The sequence below is a fragment of the Photinus pyralis genome, unplaced genomic scaffold, assembly GCF_008802855.1.
Source record: "Photinus pyralis isolate 1611_PpyrPB1 unplaced genomic scaffold, Ppyr1.3 Ppyr1.4_LG4, whole genome shotgun sequence".
Taxonomy (NCBI): Eukaryota; Metazoa; Arthropoda; class Insecta; order Coleoptera; family Lampyridae; genus Photinus; species Photinus pyralis.
The window spans coordinates 7469786-7494820 of NW_022170511.1; the positions used below are offsets into that span (position 1 = coordinate 7469786).

The 25035-nt window shown below is 35.8% G+C and overlaps 1 protein-coding gene across 4 annotated transcripts; it reads left to right on the forward strand.

The window, feature by feature from the left end:
- The first annotated feature begins 870 nt into the window (after positions 1-870).
- Positions 871-22517, forward strand: LOC116169294 (arylsulfatase B-like). Of its 4 annotated transcripts, none has more exons than XM_031485355.1 (8): positions 871-1002; positions 14965-15124; positions 15173-15260; positions 15336-15482; positions 15532-15793; positions 15843-16295; positions 16341-16568; positions 22083-22517. In XM_031485355.1, the coding sequence occupies exons 3-8, from the start codon at positions 15234-15236 to the stop codon at positions 22310-22312; spliced, it is 1347 nt and encodes a 448-aa protein (XP_031341215.1). In that variant the 5' UTR covers positions 871-1002; positions 14965-15124; positions 15173-15233; the 3' UTR covers positions 22313-22517. The 4 variants fall into 4 exon arrangements, with proteins under 4 accessions (XP_031341215.1, XP_031341212.1, XP_031341213.1 ...); XM_031485352.1 differs by having other exon boundaries at positions 15184-15260; XM_031485353.1 differs by lacking the exon at positions 871-1002 and adding an exon at positions 3707-3857 and having other exon boundaries at positions 15184-15260.
- The last annotated feature ends 2518 nt before the right edge of the window (positions 22518-25035 follow it).

Here is a 25035-nt window from a genome sequence, read left to right on the forward strand (position 1 = left end):
CAACCTCCTACCTGAAACACCCTGTATATCACATTTTTAAAGTAAAAATAGCCAAAGTTAAAATACTAATCGTCGTGTGCGAATATTTTTTCAAAACATAAGAACCGAAATTATAAACGAATATATTGCTTTTGTGAAGGCACTGTGTATTAGAACTTTAGATCATGTTCGATAATTGACCAAAATTTGGGTGTTTTTTTCATTTTTCTGGATTTTTTTTGTAAATTAAACGAACGTTAATGCATTTATTTAGTCTAAGTGTAATTAGGAGTTCAATTGGGGAAAGGGTCTAGTAAATAACGCGCTATTTACAAACAAAAAGCCTAGTAATGGCATTTATTCTCATTTTTTTTCCAGTAAGATAGGATCACTTCATTGTAATATTAATTGCCAATGTCAAGTAAAAGTTCCAAAAAACTCAAGATGATTGTTGGGGTGCATCCATATGAAACAGCCTTGTAAGAAATTTAAACCACCGGAAAACAATTCTAATGACAAGTGCCAATTATCATTACCCAACGGCCAACACCTGACTATACCGGGTATTACGGAACTGAATTAATAAATTGTATCACGGCGTTGTTTACCAATATTAGATTGGTACAAAAAATTACTTAGATACTTGTCAATCTATTTAAATAATTACTTAAGGAACAGGAATTAATTGGTTTCTGTTATCTGTAACAAAGAAAATTATTACCTACCTTGAATACAAATTTTAATATTAAACAATTTTACCTTAGAAATAAGCATGAAAGGTCATTGTACATATTAACGGCTTAGGATTAATATCTTTGATATGTTTGTAGAAAAACATTGCGCAATATTACAATCATCGGCTAAACACCTTTCTGAGTCATACTGTAAACGCCATCACAGTATTCTTTAGACTCCAATAATAATAGTTCGAGAAAAATTTACGGGTCAATGGGGAAAAAATCGGTGGCGTATAATTGTTAAACATTTTGCATCCAACTTATTTGTGGTTCGCCGACACTACAGGTAGGTCCAAAACAGCTTGGCCGTTAAATCATTTAGATAAATCTTTGTATTGAAGATGTTTATGTGCAAGAGACAAAAACAGTTTAGTAGAGTACATTTTGCTATTGTTTCCATCTATTTTCCAATTTCGGAGGGGTCTGGTTGCAGATCAAAATTAGGTTATTAGTGCACAGCTACACCGATTTTAGCTATTATAGTTACTTCTATTGTTATTAGCACATCCTCTCAAATTTATTCGAGCCTACAATGTTTGATGTGAATTGCATCGAATTAGGTGTCTTTTTTAATAGTTTGGATTGTAGAGGATTCAAAATTGACCAATTGGTAGATAGCTGCACTAAATCGAGTTAAATAGACTTAAATTATTGTCCCCAATTTACCGATAAATAATTGTAAAACTATATTTTAGGTAATTCAATGCAAAATTAGGAATGCCATGGTTTAAATTAGAAATTTAGAATAATTAATAGGCGCAGGTACCAGAAGTGAAATTGCTGAAGCTGTCCTAGTGTTAATTGGATCTAATCACCAACTAAGCCCCGATTATGTGCAATTTTCGGAATGGCAACTAAGTTTTCCGCTTTTATAGAAAACATTCTGCCCTTTTGTTTGCTTGATGAATAAGGAAGGTCGAGTTTTTTGAACTTGTTTGAGTAGATAGTAGATAGAATACAGCGCCTATTTCACAAAATGGTTCAGACTTCGATCTCAAAATAGCGGAAACGCTCCTAAATCCTCTAAACTATGTAGTTAACCAATAGCTTTGCTAATTGTATCTACCTAATTTGAACTTCCTATGTTAAACTATTGTTGGAATTATATTTTATTTGAAAATTATGCTCGTAAGCTAATTAGGCTCTAATTATTATTTCCTTTATGTAATTTGTGTGTCATTCAAAAATGACCTATTAGTGGATACGAGTACTAATTACATCCACTAACACCTGCTTGTTGTAAATTACTATATCCAATTACTGTATTTTATTAGGCATAGGTATACTACCGATGCAGACTAGAAATGTAAACAAGCAGCGAACTAATTGTGAAAAATTGCTCGAATTGCTCTCTAATAACTAAGTATGATTCAGATGTAAGTTTAACCAGCGGGTTTTTTTAAAATTATTCGCAACACGTCTGCCGACCGGCTCGACTGTCAAACCCCGCCCGGCGCTCACGTCTCGGTCGCCCAATCAGAGCACGCAGTGCACCTTGCCATATTTGAGGGACTACTTCCGGAATTTGGAGAGAACTTCGACGTATCGATAAATGCAAGTTATTTGAAATTTTTGCATTGTATAAAACAGGAATCGATCGTTTTGGCGATTTTGTATAAGCAAATTTATGCTCAAAGGCAATTTAATATTCCTGAAGAGGTCGACCCACGGAAGTTTATTCCTTGAACAGACTTTTTATTAATGATAAGCGAACCCAAATAAAATATTTTGGTGATTTTTTCTCATTAATAGTGAAGTGAAATTTTAAGTTAATTGATTCTTTTGGGTGGTTGAATTTTATTTAGCATCCAGAGGTGTGTACATCGTTTGTATAGGAAAATGTTGGTACTGGACATTGGATTAATTAGGAATATTTAAGAAATCTAGATCAATAGTTAGATTGGCAACGTGATCACAAGACGGGAATTTTATTTTGTATTTGAAGTATACCATCAATATTTTAAATCATCAAAAATATAAAGAAACGAACGATATTATTTGCATCAATGTAATCAAACAAGCCAATTGACACGAGTATTTATTTGAGAGTGATCAAATCAAATTAATCAGGTTTTGATTTCCAGATTATAAGAGGAAATAAAGAACCAACTTTCCGCAAGGTAGGAGTAATAAAAAGTTTATTTATTACTGAGCTAGCCGTGGATTAATTGTAACAGTAAAATGTTTACTAGTGCCGTAGAGATTAAAATTTATTTGATACAAGTAAATTTCGGGCAACCAAATCCTGAAATGTGTGAAATTAATTTATTTGGTTTTTTTAAAATTAATTCATAACTATACCATCCAAATGTAATTTTGTGGGTACTTCTGTAAAGAGAAATTATGGCTTTTACAATGATGTATCACACGATTGGGGTTTGCATATTATAATTTCAAAGCGGGGAAACTGGGCAAGCGTGTGGCCGTATTTTTGGAATTTTTGTGTACTTAATCAAAATTACAAATTATAGTCGGGAATTCGTTTTGCCATAAAGATCGACGATGACCATTTACTTTCATTTTTCTAACAATTTGCACATTTTTCTGTTGTGTAAATGAAAATTTCATTTGTCCCAGTCGATTTATAAATAAAAATAACGTCATTCGATACACAAATTAAAGAGAGAGAGAGAGAGAGTAGAGAGTGCAATTTCGTTTATTACAATTTCTATGACTAAAGCGTTACCAATTTTTTTTGAACTTGCAGCCTTGCCATTCCATTGGATGAAAAGAATTGTGATCAAATGATTTTTTCCAATCCAATTGTTTTTAGGTAAAAATCCTTGAAGATTTTTTTGAAATGAAATAAAAAAGAAGCGAATGCAATGCGGTGTGACAATTTAATGAATGGTCTCTACTTGATCGATGTCAAGCTTATGTAACTCACGCGGATGAGATTGCGGTCTGGTTATATTTGGGTGCGCACTTGTTTACACTAACGCTGGTTGCATTTGGTTTATGGTATTGTGAAACGAATTTGGTCCTATGAAAAAATGTCCTTGAAAAATTAAAGTTAGTGAAGACGATGCGTCATTGTTAAATAGAATTCAAAATGCAAAATTGTTTATAAACGAATGGAAAATTACTTCCGGAGATAATGTCCGTTGCTGTAACAGTGTATTAAATTTATCTTAAAAGAAGGTAATTATATTTGCCATGACGTCTGAAAACGCTGTGAGTAATATTATAATTAGAGCGGAATTCCCATTCATGCAATTAAACCCCTCGCGTTCCGAGTTAGCTGCCGGTTAATTAAAAATACAATAATAATTTTAATGTTCAACCCAGCTCTTCAGATCACCTTGATTTGACTTAATTAATCTTATCACATTCTCATGAATATTATTTTATTATATTATAGACAATGTATTTACATTGAGTTTAATTTATACACGCCTTTAATTAGGTAGGTGCAGGTACGTACAACTGAATCGACACACGCACGTGGATTAGAAGAAACATTTTAGCATTGACTTGTGCATCAATGCTTTTTGAAAGAACCTTGTTCCATAGAAAGTCCTTCTTGGAATTACTGGAAAGCTTCTTTCAGCACAGTCAAAAGTACTCGAATGAACTGACAGGAAAGCTGAAAAAATATAGTTCCATCGTGGACACGATTTTGTTCATCTCTCAAAATTAAAACTGTTTAAAATGTGATAAACGACAATAGTATCAGTAATCAGATTGTCAAGGTGCATTTGGTTCTATCAGTGCGATGTTAATAGCATGTTCCTGGTTCTATCGCTATGCTATGAGATACCTTTTACCAAAACATTATTTTAATAGCATTTTCCAATAAAGACAACCAAGACATTGGCAGATAGAAGAATTGAATTTGATTCAATTATCTGATTTTTATCGTACAATTTGAAATGTTTTATTTGTGTATTCTCTCTTGCATTTTGTTGCTGTCGTTTATTTCAGGTATACAGGATTTTGCCTCACAGTGTTCTATCAGTTCTTCCATCTCATTACTGGGAGGTATGTTGACAGAATCTCCTGGGAGATATACTGATGCTATTACTACTTGAGCTTTACCCTGCAATAGTCGTGATAGCACCACCACACAACTGTGGCTGCAGAAGAGCTTTAAGGCGGCTAGGATCACAAATACATGTTCTAGGTTTTTCTTGTCGCGTATCAAAGAAAACGATTCCTTTTTGCCTACAGACCAGAAACCTTTGATTTAACAACCCAAAAGGTTCTTGAATGAGGGCAATGTCCTGTTTTACAGTGTAACTTATATATATTTTACCAACACTGAACACTTCAGACCAATATCACTTTCACTGGAAAAAGTAAATCGGCACTTTTTTGTTGCTTTCAATATGTAAAAACTAAAAAAAATCAGCGGACGTAGTCCCATAGAAGCATTGGTGCGAAACGGAGATAGGTGTTTAAAAATTAATGGTTCTCAGAATATTAGGAAGAAAAACACCTGCTTGATGCTAATTCGACAAATACCATTGCAATACGTGCTAAAACAACGACGTGATAAACAAACAACACAGATATTTTGAAAACATTTAAAGCAAAATGTACCTGCATGAGTAATAATATCCTGAACTGAAAACAATGATAATGAACGCGTTGACCCTGAAATTATAATAATAAATTAGGGTTAATTAATAAGGCAAGTTTAATATTTGTTGAGGCAATAAACTAACGTATATACGTTAATGCAAAATAGCTGGTCTTCAGAAGCATGAAGTTCACATGAGGAAAATCCGTGCAGAATACATCTAAATAAATTAGTTACAAGGGGATAGGGACTGATTTTGCCATTGGAAATTTTTGCTCCAAATCATATCGCAAAGGTTGCTTGAACGATCCCAAAAAGAGAGATGTCTGCAGGCGATTAACACCGGTCATGAATCAACGCCAATTATAGTTACCTCATGTGTGTCAAAGAATTATAAAACAATTATAACGTGTACAAAACTATGTACTTACGCTTAATTATAGGCTTGGGAAAAATTCAGACACACGTGCAAAATATAGATCCGGAGGAGACGCAATTTATTTTGATAGTTCTAGGATGTACAAAGCAACTTGAGCGTGGTGGTATTTGCATGAGGTTAATTGATCTTTAGATAACAATATAAATGAAAACGTACCGTTTGAAACACGTTTAGTTGTTGTTTATCTTCGGTGGGTGTGTGCTCTTTTATTGCCAAAAATGTGCTCCAAGACTATTTTGTGTGCCATCTTTGTGATATGTGTAAATGTGACGATGGGGTCGGATCGCCCTCACATTGTTTTTATTATGGCAGATGATCTTGTAAGTGCTTGTCATTAGCTTACACATTTTCTGAGATTTATCCGAAGTCAAATTTCTACCACTGTTGCTTTTTTTTTCCACTGTGCATATAATCATGATCTTGCTCTGGCAATCATTAATATTTCATAGTGATGCGCAATAATTTTCAATACTAGTTACCAATTGTTTAATTACAAGACAATATCCAGCAACTAAAAGGAGATACAATGGTTAAAGTATATTACAATATTCTTTCGGTGATGTCACTAATTGCATGTGACAATTTTTGCTTCGTTCATTCTAGTTTTCTTATTAGTTCTAAATCGTTAATTATTGTTGCTCCCATTTCACCGTCTGGTTCACTCATCAGTTACTATATCGATTACAGGCATGATGACAATGTTTAATAACTTTCATTTTTTGAAAATTTTTGATCTACCTACCTATTGCAGTCCAACAATAACTATAATGCTTTTTTAGTTTGTTTTTCACCTTTTCGTTACCTCATACTCATCAATGATTTATTCACAATTCATATTACCACCGAGATTACCACAGAAAATATAAGAGCTATTTTAGTCCTCAAAACTATTACTGGATACAGTGTATTTGTTATTTTGGGTATATTTTTTAATAAATTATCATACTTTCACAGGCTTTATAAATATTCTATTATCTATAATAAAAAATCAAACAAAAAATTACGCAAAGTACGAATCAGGTTAGCTTGCCCAAATAAAGCAAGGTATAGAATCAAACAAAAAAAAAACACAAAAAAAGGTTAAGAAAATGAAAAGCAACGAGTAACACTGACGGCATTCCTTCAAATGCCGTACATAACATTGGTCTAAATTTGAGAAATTATCTCAGCTCCAGAAAAAAAAAGAATCATTAAAATTGTATACCGTTGGCGTATTTGGTACTGACGAACATTTGGCAACAACTTCTATGGACTTTTGAAAAAATTCTAGATAAATCACTTAGTCCAGGAAATAGAGACTGAAAATGGACCATTTCCTGCAAAACGAGAAGTAGTTCCAATTTTTTTTGCATGTCATGAAAGAATATCTGGTGATTAAGAATCCAAGTTTTCGACCTCCCACCCCTTGTGCTTCCCCCGTACCACCCGTAAAACCAAAGAAATTTGGTTGGCTTTTTAGTTTTTCAATCATATATTTTTATAGGCTCATTTTACAAAAAAATATTGTTATTAGAAATTGTATACTATAAAATTCTACACAACTTTGATATACACTACATTTTTGTGAAATGTTTATTAAAAACGATATAGAGCTTGAGAGTTGGTTATATTTTTAAGAATTCTGAAATTTCTATGTAGATCTTTTAACCAAATTTTATACTTTATCTTTATAATGAAGAGTTTTATTAGAAAATATCTTGAAATCGTGGTATAAATCCCCCTACGCTGCACCCTTATCAAAGGGGATGCATCACAATTCAACTTTCAACCCTTGCTAGTGGGGATATTTTAATCACTGTGAGATTGTAGGGCTTTCTAATATACGTTTGAAACAAAAAAATTATCTCACGTCAGTTCAGCTTCATCCTTCATCCCCCCCATCCGCGGTAGGAATAGATATTTAAAGTGGAATAGAGAACGTATGTAATAAAGCGTTGTATTCTCTGACTAACTTCACAATCGCCACAAGAGCGCTACAATCTCATAGTGATTCAAATATCCTCACTAGCAAGGGTTGCAAGATTCATTATTATGCATCCCCTTAGGTAAGGGTGGAGAGTAGAGGGATTTATACCACAATAAATTCAAGATATTTTCTCATAAAACTCTTAATTATAGAGATAAAGTATGAAATTTGGTTAAAACATCTACATAGAAATTTCAGAATTCTTAAAAATATAACCAACTCTCAAGGTCTATATCTTTTTTAATAAACATTTTACAAAAAAGTAGTGTATATCAAAGTTGTGTAGAATTTTATGGTCTATAATATCTGATAACAATATTTTTTTCCAAAGTGAATCATTAAAAAGATATGATTGAAAAACTAAGAAATCTACCAAATTTTAGGGGTTTTGGGGGTGGTACGGGGGAAGCACAAGGGGTGGGAGGTCGAAAAATTAGATTCTTAACCATCAGATGATTGTCCATGACATGCAAAAGAAATTGGAACTACTTCTCATTTTGCAAGTTAAAACCCTCTATTCCCTGGACTAACTGCAAATTTTGGTATTTGTGGCCAGGTGCTGCGAATTCATCAAAACGCAGGTTATTATTTAATGTTAAGATGAAAGACTGGCCCTTTATTAATTTTCCTGTTGCACCATAAGGAATATTATCATTAATTAACTATGAGAGTAAATAGAGTAAATAAACACGTTTCATATTTAATGAGCGATCGCTTTCGACGTTTGTCATTAGACTTTTTGTCCTAGATTTATCAATATATATATTGAAGCGTAGGCAATCATAACCGCCGCTGATCTTTATGTTCTGGTAACGTATACGACTGCTATTTGAGAAGTTTTGGGACCAAATCCCGGTGACGCCTGCTCTATCTGGGCTTTTGTTTTTTTTACTTTTTTTTACAATTTTGTCAATCTAGGAAAATTACAAGTGTTTAAATCCTAAATAGTTAATTAAAAAATTACGTCAGCAAGGGGTGACACTCCACTTTCAACCCACAGGGTGACCGCTCTATATTTCTCATAACACCTGAATATCCACTTTTTCCTTACCAATAATTACCACTTCGTAAGCAAATCTCATTATTAATTAAGGTAATTTTTTTCGGAGAATCTGAATTTATTATCAGAATTTCCATAACACTCCAGATGTAGAAGCTGCAGGCTACTATTGTCTTTATCTACTGAGCGCCATATTGGATTTTTACGGAGTGAGATAGATGAAAAAAAAGAAAAATAATGACGTGTCACACTCTATACTTTTACATACATTTACAAGAAAATTCGAAATAAAAAGTTTTACATTCATTTCTCAACAAATTATCCACGGGTAACTAGATCTTACTGAATCAACATAGCTATGATGGCAATGGAATCAAATTAATTTCTTTTTTTGTCTTCTATTTCATTCCGTAGAAATTCGATGTGTCGTCCATAAGAACTAATAAAGTAGTAACCTGTAGCTTTTACGTCTAGTGTGCCTAGTAGCGTGCTATGGAAATTCTGATAACAGCTTCAGATTCTTTGAAAAAAAGTGACCATAGAAGGTGCGAACGGGAACCGTCAATTTTCGAACGTTTCAGCTAGGGGGAATAAAAACGAAACTTGGCATTTTCAGTTTTTCGGTGATATCTCAGTCATTTTCAAATATTTTTCAAAAATTTCAAAAGCGGTTTTTTTTAATCACAAAAAGGGGCATTTAACCTACACTGGTATCTTACCTTTACAGAGATCCCAATCGTGAGCCACGTATTTGAACCACCTCGTACAGCGGGATATCTTAAAATTTCTTCGAGTCATCGAATTCGACAAATTCTTCAAATTCCTGCAACTCTCGAAATCCTTAGTTTCTTTAGATTTTTTTAAGGATTATTCTAGTTTTTTACGTCCTTTGGACTGTTCCTATACTCTGTTATTAATCCCTTATCTTCAGGATTTTGCCCATTTTAGGTTTCATGTTCTTCAATCCTATCCCAGCCTATTCGGATGCATCGGAATTTGTGTGATCCTTTCGGTTCTTTGCATTCTTTGCAATTTGAATTCCTTTGTTCATCTGTAGTGGCCACATTTCTTCTGTTAATACGATAGAGCTCATTCAATTTCTTCTGAAACAATTCTTTAATTTTACATTTTTAGATTTATACATTTCTCCAATTCTTAAAATTCAGTTTTTTTCGTTTCTTCAGGTTTTTCAAATTATTTCTATTCTGCATTACATCCCTATTTTTAGTTTGCTTAGTTTGCGTTCAAAAAGTTTTTAAGATTTGCATGATTTTTCAGTTTCTTCGAATATTCTTCCAGTTTTTAGATTCTTCCTTTTTTTATACCCACAAAATTTTTCAGAATCAATCGTCACTTTTACCTATGACCATTCTGATTTTTCCACTCCGTTGTATTATTCCAGTTCTTCAAATTCTTATAGTTATTTTAATTATATCCTTTCGATTTTAGGGTACCTTCCGTTTTTCCTCTTTCCATAGTGCCTAATTTATTTCTTTCCATTTTTCATTTTAATGGGTGAAATTGGTTCCATGAATGTTGCAAACAGGACATCACTTATTGACAACGTGACCATGTCAATATAGGCCGATTTAAGCACACTTTTATTGAGTGATTGTGGATTATGGCCCAGTGCCCAGGTCACTATCCTGCGTTATCGATTGATCGATTTCTGGGGTGTGCTTCAAGGGACTTTCACTTCTCAAGAGATCTGAAGCATCATGTGTGACGTGGGCATTTGAAAGTCAACTTTTTCGGACGGTATATTCAGAACAAATTATAGGTAATTACGATTCACGTGGTTTCGTGCATGTTAATTTAATTTATACATGGTAAGCCACTATTTAAAATTAAGTGTACTCATTTACATAGATACGTAAAATTGGTGAATGAAATTTCAGCAATGATTGAAATCTTGCCCATTAGTTAGAATATACGGCAAGTTCTGTTGATAAACTTTAATCCAATAACCTAGCTAGTATATCATTTCAGGTGAGGTTTGTAGGTTTCTTTTTTTAGCGCATGAACGCCATCGTCCGCATTTTGTCCGTCTGTCTGTTCGTCTGTAACTACTAGCTTTTTCGTTGTGGTTTTTTTCTTACACGGTCTAGCACAACCCCGACAGCAGAACGCCAAAATTTTTTTTGGATTAGTCACTTCCTTCCAGGCCTTCCCTAGTTATACTGATTCTGTGCGGGGAAAATGTGCTTTATTCGGTCGCGAGTGACGTTTTAAACTTGTTTTTCTTGTACATCAACGTGGCTAAGTAGACCTCCGGGTCACTTTAGAATATCCCAAAAACTGTAATATTTTTGCACTTTTTTCGTTTTTTTCCTATTTTGACCATGAAGGAGCACATTTCCAACAAAGATCATTCCATACATTTTTTAACTAGATTAAATTTGCCCCACTCGCAATTGAAAACAGAATTAAAGTCAGGCCTTATTTGTGAATGATGCCATTAAGTTTTTTAAAACCGGGTAAAATTTGAAAATGGGCTGCAATTTGGATCCCCTTTTGATGCAAATTGGACATACCTATTCGGACACATTTTTGTTAACTCCGGCAAGCAGATATATTCTAGGTTTGATTTTTTGCATACTTTGTTTGATGCTTTTATGTTATCTGATCTATTCAACTGCTTAGACCGGACGGCAACTATACAAGGTGTAACAATTAGCTATTGCGTCCGAAATAATTTACTACATGGGATCAAAACGATAATTTTTCCAAATAAACTGAAAGTACAAAATGCTTCTTTGGAGACGACAACCCCAAAAGTCCTAAAATGTTTGTTTTTCCTTTCATTCAGGAACCATACCAATAGGAGGGTGGAATTTTTCGCTTTAGCTCTTAGAACAAAGCAGAGAAAGCAAAAACCGGTTTCATTATAAAACATTAATTAAAGGAATATTGAGTATTTTTTTCGTTCTCCGTACCTACCATCTGTGGCTGACGAATACTGCGTGTGCATTGTCGTCTTCCAACCCGCAGTGCACGCACTCTTCCGTGGGTAGTGTCATAGTGTGTAGTTAACCTCTCCATGTTTTCAGTTAGCCCACTGCTTGGTATCCGGTATTATGGTATTAGTCCATAATTTTCTTGTGTCCCATTCCCTCCGCCACTTGTCTATCGCTTCTGCTTTGGATTACTTATTTGCCCTTGCATTCTCATATGCGCTAGGGGGCAATCACAAGAACGTCCTCCTGCGTGCGCCTTTCAATAGGCGTTTGCGATTCTCAAGAAAAGCGTTTTTTCTGTACTCTATTAAGAATGGCTCTTTCCACACCACACCCCATCTCATTGCTGGCTCTCAAACGTCTACTGCGTATAGGTAGACCAATTGGGTGGCACTACAGAGCATTAGGCGATGGATTCTCGCGCTCCACTTTTATTTAGCATTGTCCTCGTGAGGGCCGAGAGGTTCTTCATGGCTTTTTCGGCTAGGCTACGTGTGTAGTCGATTAATGTACCGTTTTTATCCAGTACCTATGCCTCTTAGTATTTTGAAGTTTTTTCCCAACAATTCTATGGTCGGTCTGGCAAGGCGTATCCGCCCAGTTAGCAATGATACCTCTGCGTCTTCTCAGGGACGAGCTTCTATCCTCCACTTCACTCCTCCGTATAAGCTCTTCATAGTTTTGTGTCGGTGAGCTGCAAACCTCTATCCTTGGCAACTACGGTTAGGTTGTCAGCAAACTTTACTATTATTGTGCTTTCCAACATCTGGACTCTAAGAGAGCCGTCATATGCGACACGAGGCCAAACGCGGAGCCCTGTGGTACCCCAAGCGGTTGAAATTAACTTGTGTTCTTTGCCCTCTAGGTCGGATGATATAAATAACTTTCCCATCTTGAAGATAGTTGTGTGACATTTGGGCCAGGTCGGGAGGTACCCCGATTTCCTCTAGTTCCCCTCTGGATAGCTTCCCTGTTTATCGTATTAAAGGAGTTCTCTACCTCTATTTCCCCTTCCTGAATCTAAACTGTATTAGGGAAAGTTATTGGTACACCGTTCCTTGCAGCATGTGCTTAATTATTTCCTCTAGTATTTTGCCCATAAAGGAGGCAGGTAAGTCTAAAGTTACCAGTGGTTTTAGATCTGTACTCTTTTCATAACCCCGGAAAGTGCCTTTCTTTCAGATGAGTGTTATCCAGGGTGTTACCTATACATTTGCTTAGGATCTCTGGTCTCTGTTGAGTTAGATGCTTACCACCTTAGTAGTTTACACACCTACTTAGTATTTTGTGTATGACCTGTATCTACTGACATATCATCTACTCATGCCTAGTGCCTTCATATTACCGTTGTACTTCGTTATTCAATAATATTAATATACGTCTTTCGCTATAGAAACCGTTGCACGTCATTGATTTGTGTATCAATTTTAGACATATGCTGCAACACTGCAACATGTACAAAAAAAACAAGTGTGCGAAATCTATAGAAAACTTGTCTGAAATTGATTCATAAATCAATGACGTGCACCGGTTTTTATAGCGAAAGACGTATATTACATAATAAATACCATGACGTAATATCCTATTTTTCACTCAACGGCAATTTACTACAACGCTTTATCTATAATATCTAAAGGGCATTTCAGAGGGAGAGAGATTTCAGAGGGAGAGAGATTTCAGAGTATTTAAGGGAATTAAAAGGCTTTTAGAGACCAAATTAGGATTCTTCAGACTTAAAGACCTTTGAGAGCACGTAAAGGTATTTATGGTTCACAAACATATTTAAAAATCTTCTTCGCAAACTTCAACTGCGATTAGGCATTTATTAATATTTAAAAGCCTTCATAGATCACCTTGTTTCAATGAGTTCCCTAAGATGCCTTATGGCTCATTTGTAGTGTAAACCTTTAGGAGCTTTTGAGAGTCCTTAAGGGTTTTTAAGATGTTTGAATAACCTTTAAAAGCAATGAATATACTAATCTTGAAGTGGAGAGCCTTTAGATCCATAATCTATAAGGGTGTAGCGGGATCTTCGTTACACAAACTAAATTTGTGTATGCTGATTTTAAATAAGGTTTCAATTAATTTTATTTTACTTATAGCAGATTACATTTTAATAGGTTTGAATAGGTAGGCTAAGTGTCTTTCTAACCGCAAGGATAGATAAAGTGATCATTTTAACCGCAAGGGTATATCTTATTAAATATAGGACGCAGAGCACGATACAAAATGAAGTTCAGAACAGAATACAATATTGTTTCGATGGAAATGACGGGAGAACCTAAACTTGCTACTTTGGATGTCTAAATTAAATATCTACAGAATTTTCAGAAGCTTTTTAATGATTTCTACAGTTTTTGCTTTAAAATTAAATACTACTGGCAGTTTACACTTAAAAATTCGTTAATGTTTAGGTATATTGGATTATTTTAACTTAACACCAAATTACTGTTCGATCATTTGACGTCGCTATTACAGTGTCGCACAAAAACAATTACCCGGCGCCAAGGTACCCGTACGAATTCTTCAAAAACAAATTAACACTCCTCTATTTAAGTGTCGTTTAAAACTTAACTCTGTCTATAGAGGCTATTACTCTTCAAAGATCTATGAGTTACTAAGTGATTTCACGAATATAAGGGTCTTCTAGAGGCTTTGCCAAACCCATACCTGGAATTTAGAATTTTCAGGTGTCTTTGAAAATCGTTAAGAGCCTAAGTCACCCAAAGACTTTGTGAGTTCCAATGGACTAGATTATTAAAGCGTCTTGATTGGTGCTCGTCGCTTGCTAGCTTTTATTAGTCTTTAGGAACTTTCAAGAAGATTTAAGGGTCATTTAAAGTAATTGGGATATTTCTAGACTATCAGGTCGTTCTAAAGAAGTGCCTTCACGAGACCTTTACGAATTGTAGCAGCAGGGTCTTCAAAAGTCTGCCATGCCAAAAATAATTGGGCAATACAGTCTAATACTGAAAACTGGCTCTGTGATATTGCAGTACCAAGGTGTTGATCTATGTATAAAACGAGCTGGCACAAACGATCGGTCCTCACCATGAAAAGAAGCGCGAAAATATGATACTTAGTTGAAGGGCCGCAAATTTGGGCCAGACAATTACCCGAAAAGCGCAATTGCGCATTGTTGCGCAAACAATTTAATTGTTGCATCAAGTAACGAGCTTCTTATGGATTTTGTTAATAATCACAATGCGTAGTAGTAGTCATGAAAGTCACAAGACATATATCCTAATGTGGTCTGCTTCACTTAGTCACAACACGTTCTGGCGAATTTCTTTACACACGTGTTTTTTGATCATCGGACTTTTTCAGCCTCTGAACCTAACACAGATGATATACATGTTTCCAGGGTTGGAACGATGTCGGTTTTCACGGAAGCGATCAAATTCCCACACCAAACATTGATGTGTTAGCATACAATGGTATTATTCTCAACCAGTACTACTCTCAACCACAATCCACAGCATCAAGGGCAGCTTTATTAACAGGGACCTACCCCATAAGAATGGGTAGGAATCACCTATGAGTGAGTTGAGGTCAACATTGAGTATATTAAGTGTGATTTTAGGATTAAATGGCAAGCCATTAACGGCCGCACAACCTGCGTCTATTCCAGCAATGAAACTTATGCCGGAATACTTTAAGGTAAGACAATGGCTTCCGGTTAGTGGCCATCTGCTTTTTTAGTTAAATCATGATCACTGTTTCAATTTGTTCCAGGAACTTGGTTATACTACGCATCTTGTGGGAAAATGGGGTGTCGGTTACGAAAGATGGAATAGTACTCCAACTTACAGAGGTTTCGACAGCTTCTTTGGTTTTTATAACGAGTTCACGAGCTATTACGATTACTTATCAACGTGGACGGTAAGATCCCGACTGTTTGTACTTTATTTGTACGAATTCTTGCTTTCAGTTGAAAAATACCAGTTACACCGGCTTCGACTTACGTAAGGGAACAGAACCAGCGTGGGAGTTTGCAGGGCAATACGCAACCGATGTATTTACGGACTATAGCGTAAAACTAATACAAAATCATGACCCCAATCTACCACTATTTATGATTCTGTCTCATTTAGCAGTTCATTCTGCTAATGAAGGTAAACTACTGGAGGCCCCCCAGGAGGCAATAAACAAATTTAAACACGTATATGATTCCAACAGAAGAACTTACGCAGGTATTACTTGGTGGTTTTTCGACATGTTTTGGAAAAGTGTGCCTTTTAGCAATGGTTTCAAAATTAGACGACAGTGTCGGTTTAATTGTCGACGCATTGGAAAAGAAGGGTATGCTGCAGAACAGCGTAATAGTGTTCGTCTCAGACAACGGTGCACCAACAATTGGTCGATTTCGAAATTGGGGTTCCAACTATCCACTTAGAGGCATCAAAAGTACACTTTTCGAAGGCGGTGTCAGAGCTGTAGGATTTTTGTGGAGTCCACTACTGGTGCAAAGTCAAAGGGTGTCTAGCGAACTGATACATGTTACTGACTGGATGCCAACGTTGTATTCGGCAGCAGGAGGAGACATTTCCTTATTAGATCCCAATATGGACGGGTTGGATCAGTGGTCTAGTCTGGTTTACGATTTGTCATCTCCAAGGACGGACATGTTAATTAATATTAACGATCAGGAAAGAGCGGCTGCGTTGCGGTTTCATAACTGGAAGTTAGTACTTGGTAGGTAGTTTGGAGTAAGTGCTTAGCTGATATGTTTCCTTGTAGGTGCACCGATCCATCCAGGTTTTGACGATCACATCGGTGATTCGGGGAAAGGGATTCTATATGAAGTTAAATACAATACTTCAAATGTTTACAACAGCCCGGCTGGTATAAGTATAGCGAAAGTGAGTTATACAATAACAGCAGCTGAAGAATATAGACTTTTAAGAGGTCAAGCTATCGTTAGGTGCGCCAACCACAGAGGGAAAGCAAATCCTTGTGATCTCGAAAGTAAGAAAACCGTTTTTGATTATTACGTTTTTGTACTCAAATTGATAAACGGAAAATTATAGAATTATTATTTAAGCGGAAAGTGACAGATAGACAAGGTAAAACTTTATGAAAAGGTGGCAAGGTGCCGGGAAACTCAAAACAAATGTAGATTTTTACGTTCAGTTTGGGCAAATATAAGAAAATTACCTTGAGATGCCACGGTAAGCTCAGGCAAAGTACAGGTGGGCTGGGGTGAATTTCGGAGTTCTTGTACACTAGCAAAAATAAACAAAATGGAAAATGTAGTACCTAATAGTAAACCGGATAGGCGCCACTTAGCCTTTAGTAAATGTCAAAAGAGAGGGGGAGTACAGGGGGAGGGGCATGGTAGGCTAGGTAACCGGCCCGTGTGGCGGAGTTGAACTCCGCTGCGATACTAAGGGTCCCTGGTCCGAATCGTTGCCACCGAGAATACACCAAATCCGGGTTCGGGCATTCATATTTGTAAATGTATAGTGGGTTGGGTTGGTAGAGCAGCCTTGGCTGAAACCCGCTCACTCAAAAATAAATCCTAAATAAATAAAGAGAATTAAGAAAACCTTTGAATTCTGGTGGTAGCGGCCGTCTGAATTCAGAAGGGCGCGTTATGCAAATCTTTAACACAGCGATTCTCACCCTTTTTGTAATCGCGACCCCCTATTTTCTGGGTCTGATGACCGCGACCCCCTAGTACTTAATCCTATTGTAAATTTCATTGAGGAACCCAGTTAAATGAACTACACGCTAAACTAAATATTTTTTATTTATTGTTAGCGAGTTGAATACATATGAACCAGAATGACGTTATGAGTGACCCCCCCCCTAACTCCCCAGCTCCCCCTCTTTAAAAATCCTAAATGGCAACCCCCATATGTGTGACACATCATTGGAAAGCTGAAAAATGCTTTCCAGTGGTTCCAATAAAGTCAATATTCATTAAGACAATTTAACAAAAAATTAATAATTAACAAAAAAAACTAAATGTTGACATGAGCGATTTATGTTGTTATTGTCTTTAGCACTTCCAGATTTCGTTAAAAATCCAAACAGATTTGATTGCTTGCTCATTTTGAAACTAAATAAATTAACCACATCACACATATAAAGTTATGGGCAAATTGAAGCGATGTGCTCGACAACAGGCGAGTTCGTGTGGTATCACTACCATACCAGGCGTCTCGGAATCGGAAGTCCCCGCGGTTGTAGCTGACTATGTAAGTTTTAATTACTACCAAACGACGATTCCGTCACGACTTTCTTATGCACTTTGCGTTTTGTTGAATTCGGAATTGAAATTGAAATTATCTTGCCTGTCCTGTACCTACCGTGACCCTCAAATATCTACGCGCGACCCCCAGGTTGGGAATCGCTGCTTTAACAGATCATAACACAAACAAACAAATAAAAGGGGTAGTGAATCGCACTACAGATAAAATATTGCGGAATAGCAATGCTATCGTCTCACACGGAGGTGAACTGGAATTAATACTTAATAATAATCAATAATTGGAATAACTAGACTTGTAAAAGCAAAATTTTGATCAACTACGGGTTATCCTTCCAATCGCCGGGGTATAAAAGCATAAACAATATGCTACATTCAAGAAAAGTACCTTACGGTACACAAATAACTAAATTTCTATTGATCTAATCAATTCAAAACATAAAGACAATAATATGACTCGATTCTTAGGAGTAAAATAAATAACAGACAAGACTCAAAAACTTGTTTACAAAGCAACGGTAGCTACTATCGGTAAACCAATAAGGGATATAAAGCTATTACAAATGAATTCTCGGAGTCACACAAAAAGTAATTGTAGGTAATGTAGCTCAAATCGGGTCCCGATAAGTATATTATTCAGCAACGGCACACGAGTTTAAATAAAATCAGAGATATCGAAGCAATATACGCGAGTAATGTTCTCTAAACGGTTCGTTTATACTTGTGATTACAACTTACGAACAACTATCGAAACGTAGGTCACAACCTTTGTGTGTAAGTAGGTCACAAGTAATAGTTGGTAGAATTGAAGTAGAATTTTTTCAGCCGTTAATGTAGAAACTCATCTATCGATTGACGCGCCAAAACCAATGTATAATAAAATAATAAAATGTTGTCTCCACGTACTGCGTAGATAATGCGTAATAACCACGTAGATCAACGTAAAAGGTAATCCAAAAGAAAGACCGATGAGAACTTAAAAGAAAATTTTAAGCAAAGGGCGAGAGTGAGAGTTGAGTGAATGTAAAGCTTTAGGCACGTATTGTTCATATGCAAATACAGATCCGTAAAAGCGTTTCAATGAAGCCACCACAGACATCAAGAGAAGGAAAAAACCACTCCAAAAATAAATAAGGTAAAGCCAAAACACTAAGCCATTTTTAGGCAAGATACGAAGTCAGAATAGCAATGGCGTACCAAAAAACATTTGCAACTACAACTGTACGCAAGCATAGAGAAAAAAAGAATTAAGTGCAGAAAGGTACAAAGCGCGAATTCTAGCAACAAGTCAAAGAAGTAAGTAAAAGGAAACCTCTAATACTAGGACAGCCTCTAATGGCGACAGGAGGGGCTAAGTGAAAGATAATAACAAATTTACTATAGGAATTAACTTACATCTAAAATATGGTTAATGAATTGCTCCATTTTTTAGAGCTCGGTGGGGTTATAATTATAGGATGTAGGATTTTTCGAACAATAAACGTTTATTATTTTTTCTATGGCGATTTTTCTATTGCGATGGGATATAAATACCCGAAATCGATCGCCATAGAAAAAATAATAAACGTTTGTTCGAAAAATCCTACATCTTATTTATTATTACGTCTAAAACTAGTGGACTACAAACGGAACACCTAGATGGCAAATAACGTAACAACATACAAGGTGAAAGAACAGAGAGGGAACAATAAGCTTACTGTAGTTATTGTTTTTTTGCGAATAACTAACAAAATATTAATGAAAATGGTGTAGGAAGGGAATACTTGGTTCTGCTGAAGGCAATTTATTAGGGCTCACGATAGGCGGTATATAACTAATCGGGTTATTCTTTTTTGTTTTTTTTTGGAAAATTAACAAGATTTTAATGGGATTTGACGGGATGACAAACACCTGGTTTCTGCTGAAAGTTGTAGGTATTAAATTTACTTAAACTTGCATGAAAAAGCGGGTTTGCAGATTTTTAAATCAGGATAGTATTCCAGGAATTTGGTAAATTATGTGCAGAGTCGCCGTCCAATTAGAAATACAATTCCAATTGCACTGAATGCCTGAATATCGTTCCAGAAGCTGAGTGACAAAACCGACCTAGGTGTCGTTGGCCTCTTGTTGGGCTGAGATCATGTATGATGTTTGCGGCTATTAAGTATAAAATAAGAAGTCCACGGAAAATATTAATGTGAAGTGAAAAAGGCCCATTAGCATTGTTTGTAAGCAGAAAAGAGACACCTTCCCCGCCACTTTTTGTGACCCAACAGATCCAATGGATCTAAGATTTTTGCTATTGTTGACAATATACGCCTCTTTGTTACTACAGCATCATCATCGTTAAGTGAGAAGAAGATTGAATCGCTGCTGTTGCATCATGATACTCCTATGTGCTTCGTATCTTTCCTTTCAATCACCAAATGTGGTTCGTTCGGCGTAGTCGCTAAGGCGGAGTTGTCATCTGACTGACCATTTCCGTAGTTGAAGTCCTGCTTCAAGAACAATGATGTGTTGCTGGATACTGATGTGCTTTTCCAACTCGTTGTCGTTGCCTCGTTGTAGGTCATATAATTATGTCTTTGCAAATTGAACGTGTAGATTCTCGTTGACGTTTGCCAATTGTCTGACACGGAATGTTGGTTCGGTCAAATGGAGGTTTTCTGGAATATTCAGCCGCTCAGTTGCGATCTTGGTTGCGATTGAAAAATTGCATCGGCTTTTAATAATGGATTTTCCAGAGGTGATGCCAAAAAGAAACGTTTACCGCAGTTTCAACGAAATCTAACAGAGCTCTGCAGTTGACAGTTATACGTTTGCTCTTTAGAACGACAGCCACAGTACTGAGGATGGCCTGATGTTACAAGCTACGTTGCTACTCATTTGCTATAGGGCTGCAGTAGAGGGAGACTCATCTACTCGTAATTTCGAGCAGATTCTGACTTATGGAGTAAGAAGTTGTGTTTCCTGTGGCAGAACTGGCAATCCCGACTTGACCAATTCTTTGCTGCATGGTTGGGATTGAAGTAATTGGCGCAAAGGGAAAGACGTTTGAATGTCCTCCCTTGCATGAATAGCATTTCGGAACTTGCTTGAATATTTGGCCTACTTTTGGAATCCCCTTGCCCTTACTGGATTCTTCCTTCTCCTTAATCTCAATATGTTCCAGGAAAATAGCCCTCTTTTGAAAAAAGTTGAGAAATTCATCGAGTGTTGGAAACTTGTCGTCTTCTTTAGTGTAGAACCTATCCCCTTCCTTTAGAGTATCACTCTCAAGTTTATCGCTGATGATGGTTGTGTGAATAGAGCTCCAGAGATTATTTCAAATTCTAAAATTTTGCTGCCGCCGTCTGAAGCACTCTCTGACAATATGTCAACGTGAAAGAAAAGTTTATTGCAACAAACAGAAATCGAAACGAATGGAAGTTTCATAACTTTTGGTTTAAACGAACTAATTATAAGAAGTGTCCGCATCCTCTGTCGACAGCCTCAATTCCGTATTTAATTCCTCTTTCTTCTGCCCACTTACAAGCAAATTAAGTTACCAACAAATTAAGTTAAAAAGAAACTTGAACGTTACTACCTAAATCTGTTCGCTTGTTCGTATCTATTACATCAAATTATAGAAACTTTGTAATCAAATGAACGATGAAATTCCCTGAAATGCAAATTCCGCTACATATTGTCAACCACTTTGAAAGAATATGTGCTAACAAATCTGATTAACTGCATAAGGAACGTGCCTGAGATTATGAATTAGATTGTGTTGGAATACAGATTTCAGCACTTACTAAAGTATAATCTCTCCGTAATTGCTGATATTTCAATTTATCTCACGCGAGATACTCGTATGAAAATCGGCTCAATTCCGTATTTACCTCAAGCGTGACGGGTGTGTTGTGGATCAACTCCAAACTTTAAAATGTGCTTTATACAGAGCTAAAGCGGAGAGGACTAGAAAATTAAATTGAATCTCAAGTTATTTAGATAACAACTCCCCAGAAATTAATCATAAAATTTGCCGGTAAATTGGACTGAATGTCAGTTCGACCTTATAGATAAAATTCAGTGTCTGTGCACGTTGGAAAATCTGACAATTCTGCACAATCACTTTTATTGACTGTGACCGATGGAATGACAATTGGTAGAGACATACAACAGATTGGGCTTTTTATTTATTGCAAGCTATTGACTTAGATTTGTGACACTTTCTAAATGCAAAGCAGATCACCCTTGCGTAGTAGTCTAGTTTCTAATAATTAAACTTACAATGTTTTCTTCCACAGGCGGTGAGGTGTGCCTATACGACATACTTAGAGATCCTTGCGAAGAGAACAACCTGGCGAAATACTTTCCGAATGTAGTGCGAAGCATGAAACGAGCTTTAGTGGAGTACAAATCAGGCGCGGTGCCTCTTGTTAGCAAGGAACCGGACATAGAAAGGGCCGACCCCAAACTTTTCCAATACACTTGGAATCCGTGGCTTGATTGTGCCGATGCGACTTGTAAAGTGTAAATGAATATGTACATAAATTCTTGTAATCCTTTTGATAATTTAATGCAAAGTGGGGTAGTTGTTTTAACCAATTTTCTATGATGACGCTATACTATCGTATTAATTAGGAATAAAATTGTTGTTCTTAATAAAATGTGCTCACGAAATTGTTTGTAAACCCGTATGATACTAAATTGTTACTAAATTATATTTGACGTGCCTATTATATTACCGTTATTATTTTTTAGTCACCTTTACATACCTTCTGATATCCCCTCTCTCAGTAGTTACTCAGATTTCTCTGGATGTTTGAATACTGCTGCGTAATATTGTTGCTATATCTACCTTTATGGCTTTTATTTATAATGATAACACATTGTAGGATGATCAAGTTTGGAGATGTTTTCTGTGTGCAAATTTTTATTGGTAAAAATTGTTTTGATTAAGTCATTCTTTTCTGTATTTCTATGTAAAACAATAGTTGATGAACAGAAAACATCTACAAACTTGATCATCTTACAATGTATTATCATTTTAAATAAAAGCCATAAAGGTAGATATAGCAATAATATGATGATAACGAAACTCCTAAACTTCTAAATATGCAACAGATTAATACTTCTTTGGACAATAGATCTTAAAGTTATCCAAATAATTTAACGAAATACATGAATACAACTAACCTTTATTTACAATTTTTCTTGGAACTGGACGCTCTTACTACTAACGGTTCTACTCGTCAATTTGGAGTTGATATCAAATGTTTTCTAAAAAACTGCATACTTAACCCTGCCGTTATTCAAAATCTCCCGACGATAATTTGCTGGGTCGGAATTTGAAGATCTAACGGACAATAAAAGTCTGCTCACAATGTTGATTTGTTTGTTGGTCCAAAAAACTACGTTTTGCATACGTACTCACATTAACTTGTCTTTATTACGGTTTAACATAAATTCGGAGACATCCATTAGGTAAGCGGATGCATTAAGTCGCCTATTATACAGCGGCGTTAATATTGAACTTTATTTTTATTTGATTTTATTTTTTATTTGCCTATTATATGCCAATTATATCTGTCATATGGGATATATAAAGCAGTCTATGACGCCCGAGGGCATAATGGATTGTCATTTCATTAAGCCCTCAAACGGCCTGTCAAATACATTGACGGGAGTTATATTCTGCAATAAAAAAAGTTGCTACTTGATATAAAGTTGGCAAACAATAATCATTACATTTTTATATTTATTTATTTTATATTATTTGGATCGATGAAAAATAAAATTTTGTATGCACCTCAGGCTTTACTCGATATTTAACCCTCGGGCGACTTACAATCCGCTCTATCGCCCTCGGCATAAATATCGCCTTAATGCCCTTGATACATAAATAAATTACGAACTGTTTCCTTTGTTGTAATTCCGTTCGTCGAATGAATTAATTTCATCTCCCTTTTACTGTATTATTAAACTGGCCAAATGCGAGGTAAAGTTTGTAAAGAATTTGCTTGCTACTACGATCGTTTAGAATTGCGAGCGATGTGTTTTTTTTTATTGAATAGATACGGCACGGTTGCGAGTTTTTCGAACTCATACAGTTAAGTTGCCATCATCCATTTTTATCTCTGACGATTGGATTAATTAAATTGGAGATTCCGCAGTAATTAGGACGGATTCACCTATAAACTCCAAAACTGAGGATTTTAATTGTGTTTGCCTTTCTTATCGTAAGTACCTCCATTTGCATTTCCCGTAATTGAAGTGTAACATTCTTTAGGTTCGGCTGATATTTGTGTACTACAATTTTGCATCAACAATAAATTGGTGCTCCATCTACGATTAGTCCTCTAAATTAAGAGGAATGCACATTTTATAACATCAACGAAGAGAGTTACCTGTGATTTGCCTTTAGATCTATAATTATTCAATGTTAAATTGTATTCGAATTGTCGAAGCTGCAAATTTCAGCCCTAGAAAACCGTTCGTTACTTTTTTTCAGGAAAATAGAGTTAAATGTAAATCAAGTCATAATTAGACATATTAATCTGTGCTTCTGGAGTCGTCTGCGCTCTAAAATTAAAATTTGCGTTCGCTCAAATCCACCATTCGACCCTACTCGAAAACGTTTCACTCAGTCTACAATTTGTGAGGTTACTCTTCAAGTTTTGGAAGTGTTAACAGATTTGCAGTCTGAATAAGGACTCAACTTAAAAAAAACGACATAAAAGTTGTTAGCGTTTCCACTCTGAAACTTTTGAAGCATTACTTTGTTAAATGTTAGGTAAGCACATTTCCGATAATGGCATCATTATTACAAACATCATTAACGGTGAGGATGTTTGAAGAGGACTACAAATGTAGGCAAATTCAGTCACAATATCCGTTCTATCTCTGTAATTCTGTACAGCGTACGTAAGAAATCAGCAAATTGATTAATTCCATTTTAATGGCCATATAATTGAAGGAAAATTACTGTGTCAAGTAGGTTTCACTCGTTTATCGACTGTTCGGCACATTGAGGTCTAGGTTAAATCGAGAAAGGAAAGCTAAGTGCCTGAGAGGAACGGGACGAACAAGCCCAAAGTGAAGCGCTCTTGAAAATATTATACTTCAGCAATATTTAAATTGCTTATTCGCTTTGAATCTAAACGGCAAATCGACATTTGCATCAATGATTAGTAAAACACTACAATTAGCGGGTTTCCTGAGCTGCCAAAATTTCAATTTGGCGGACTTTATAGGGGA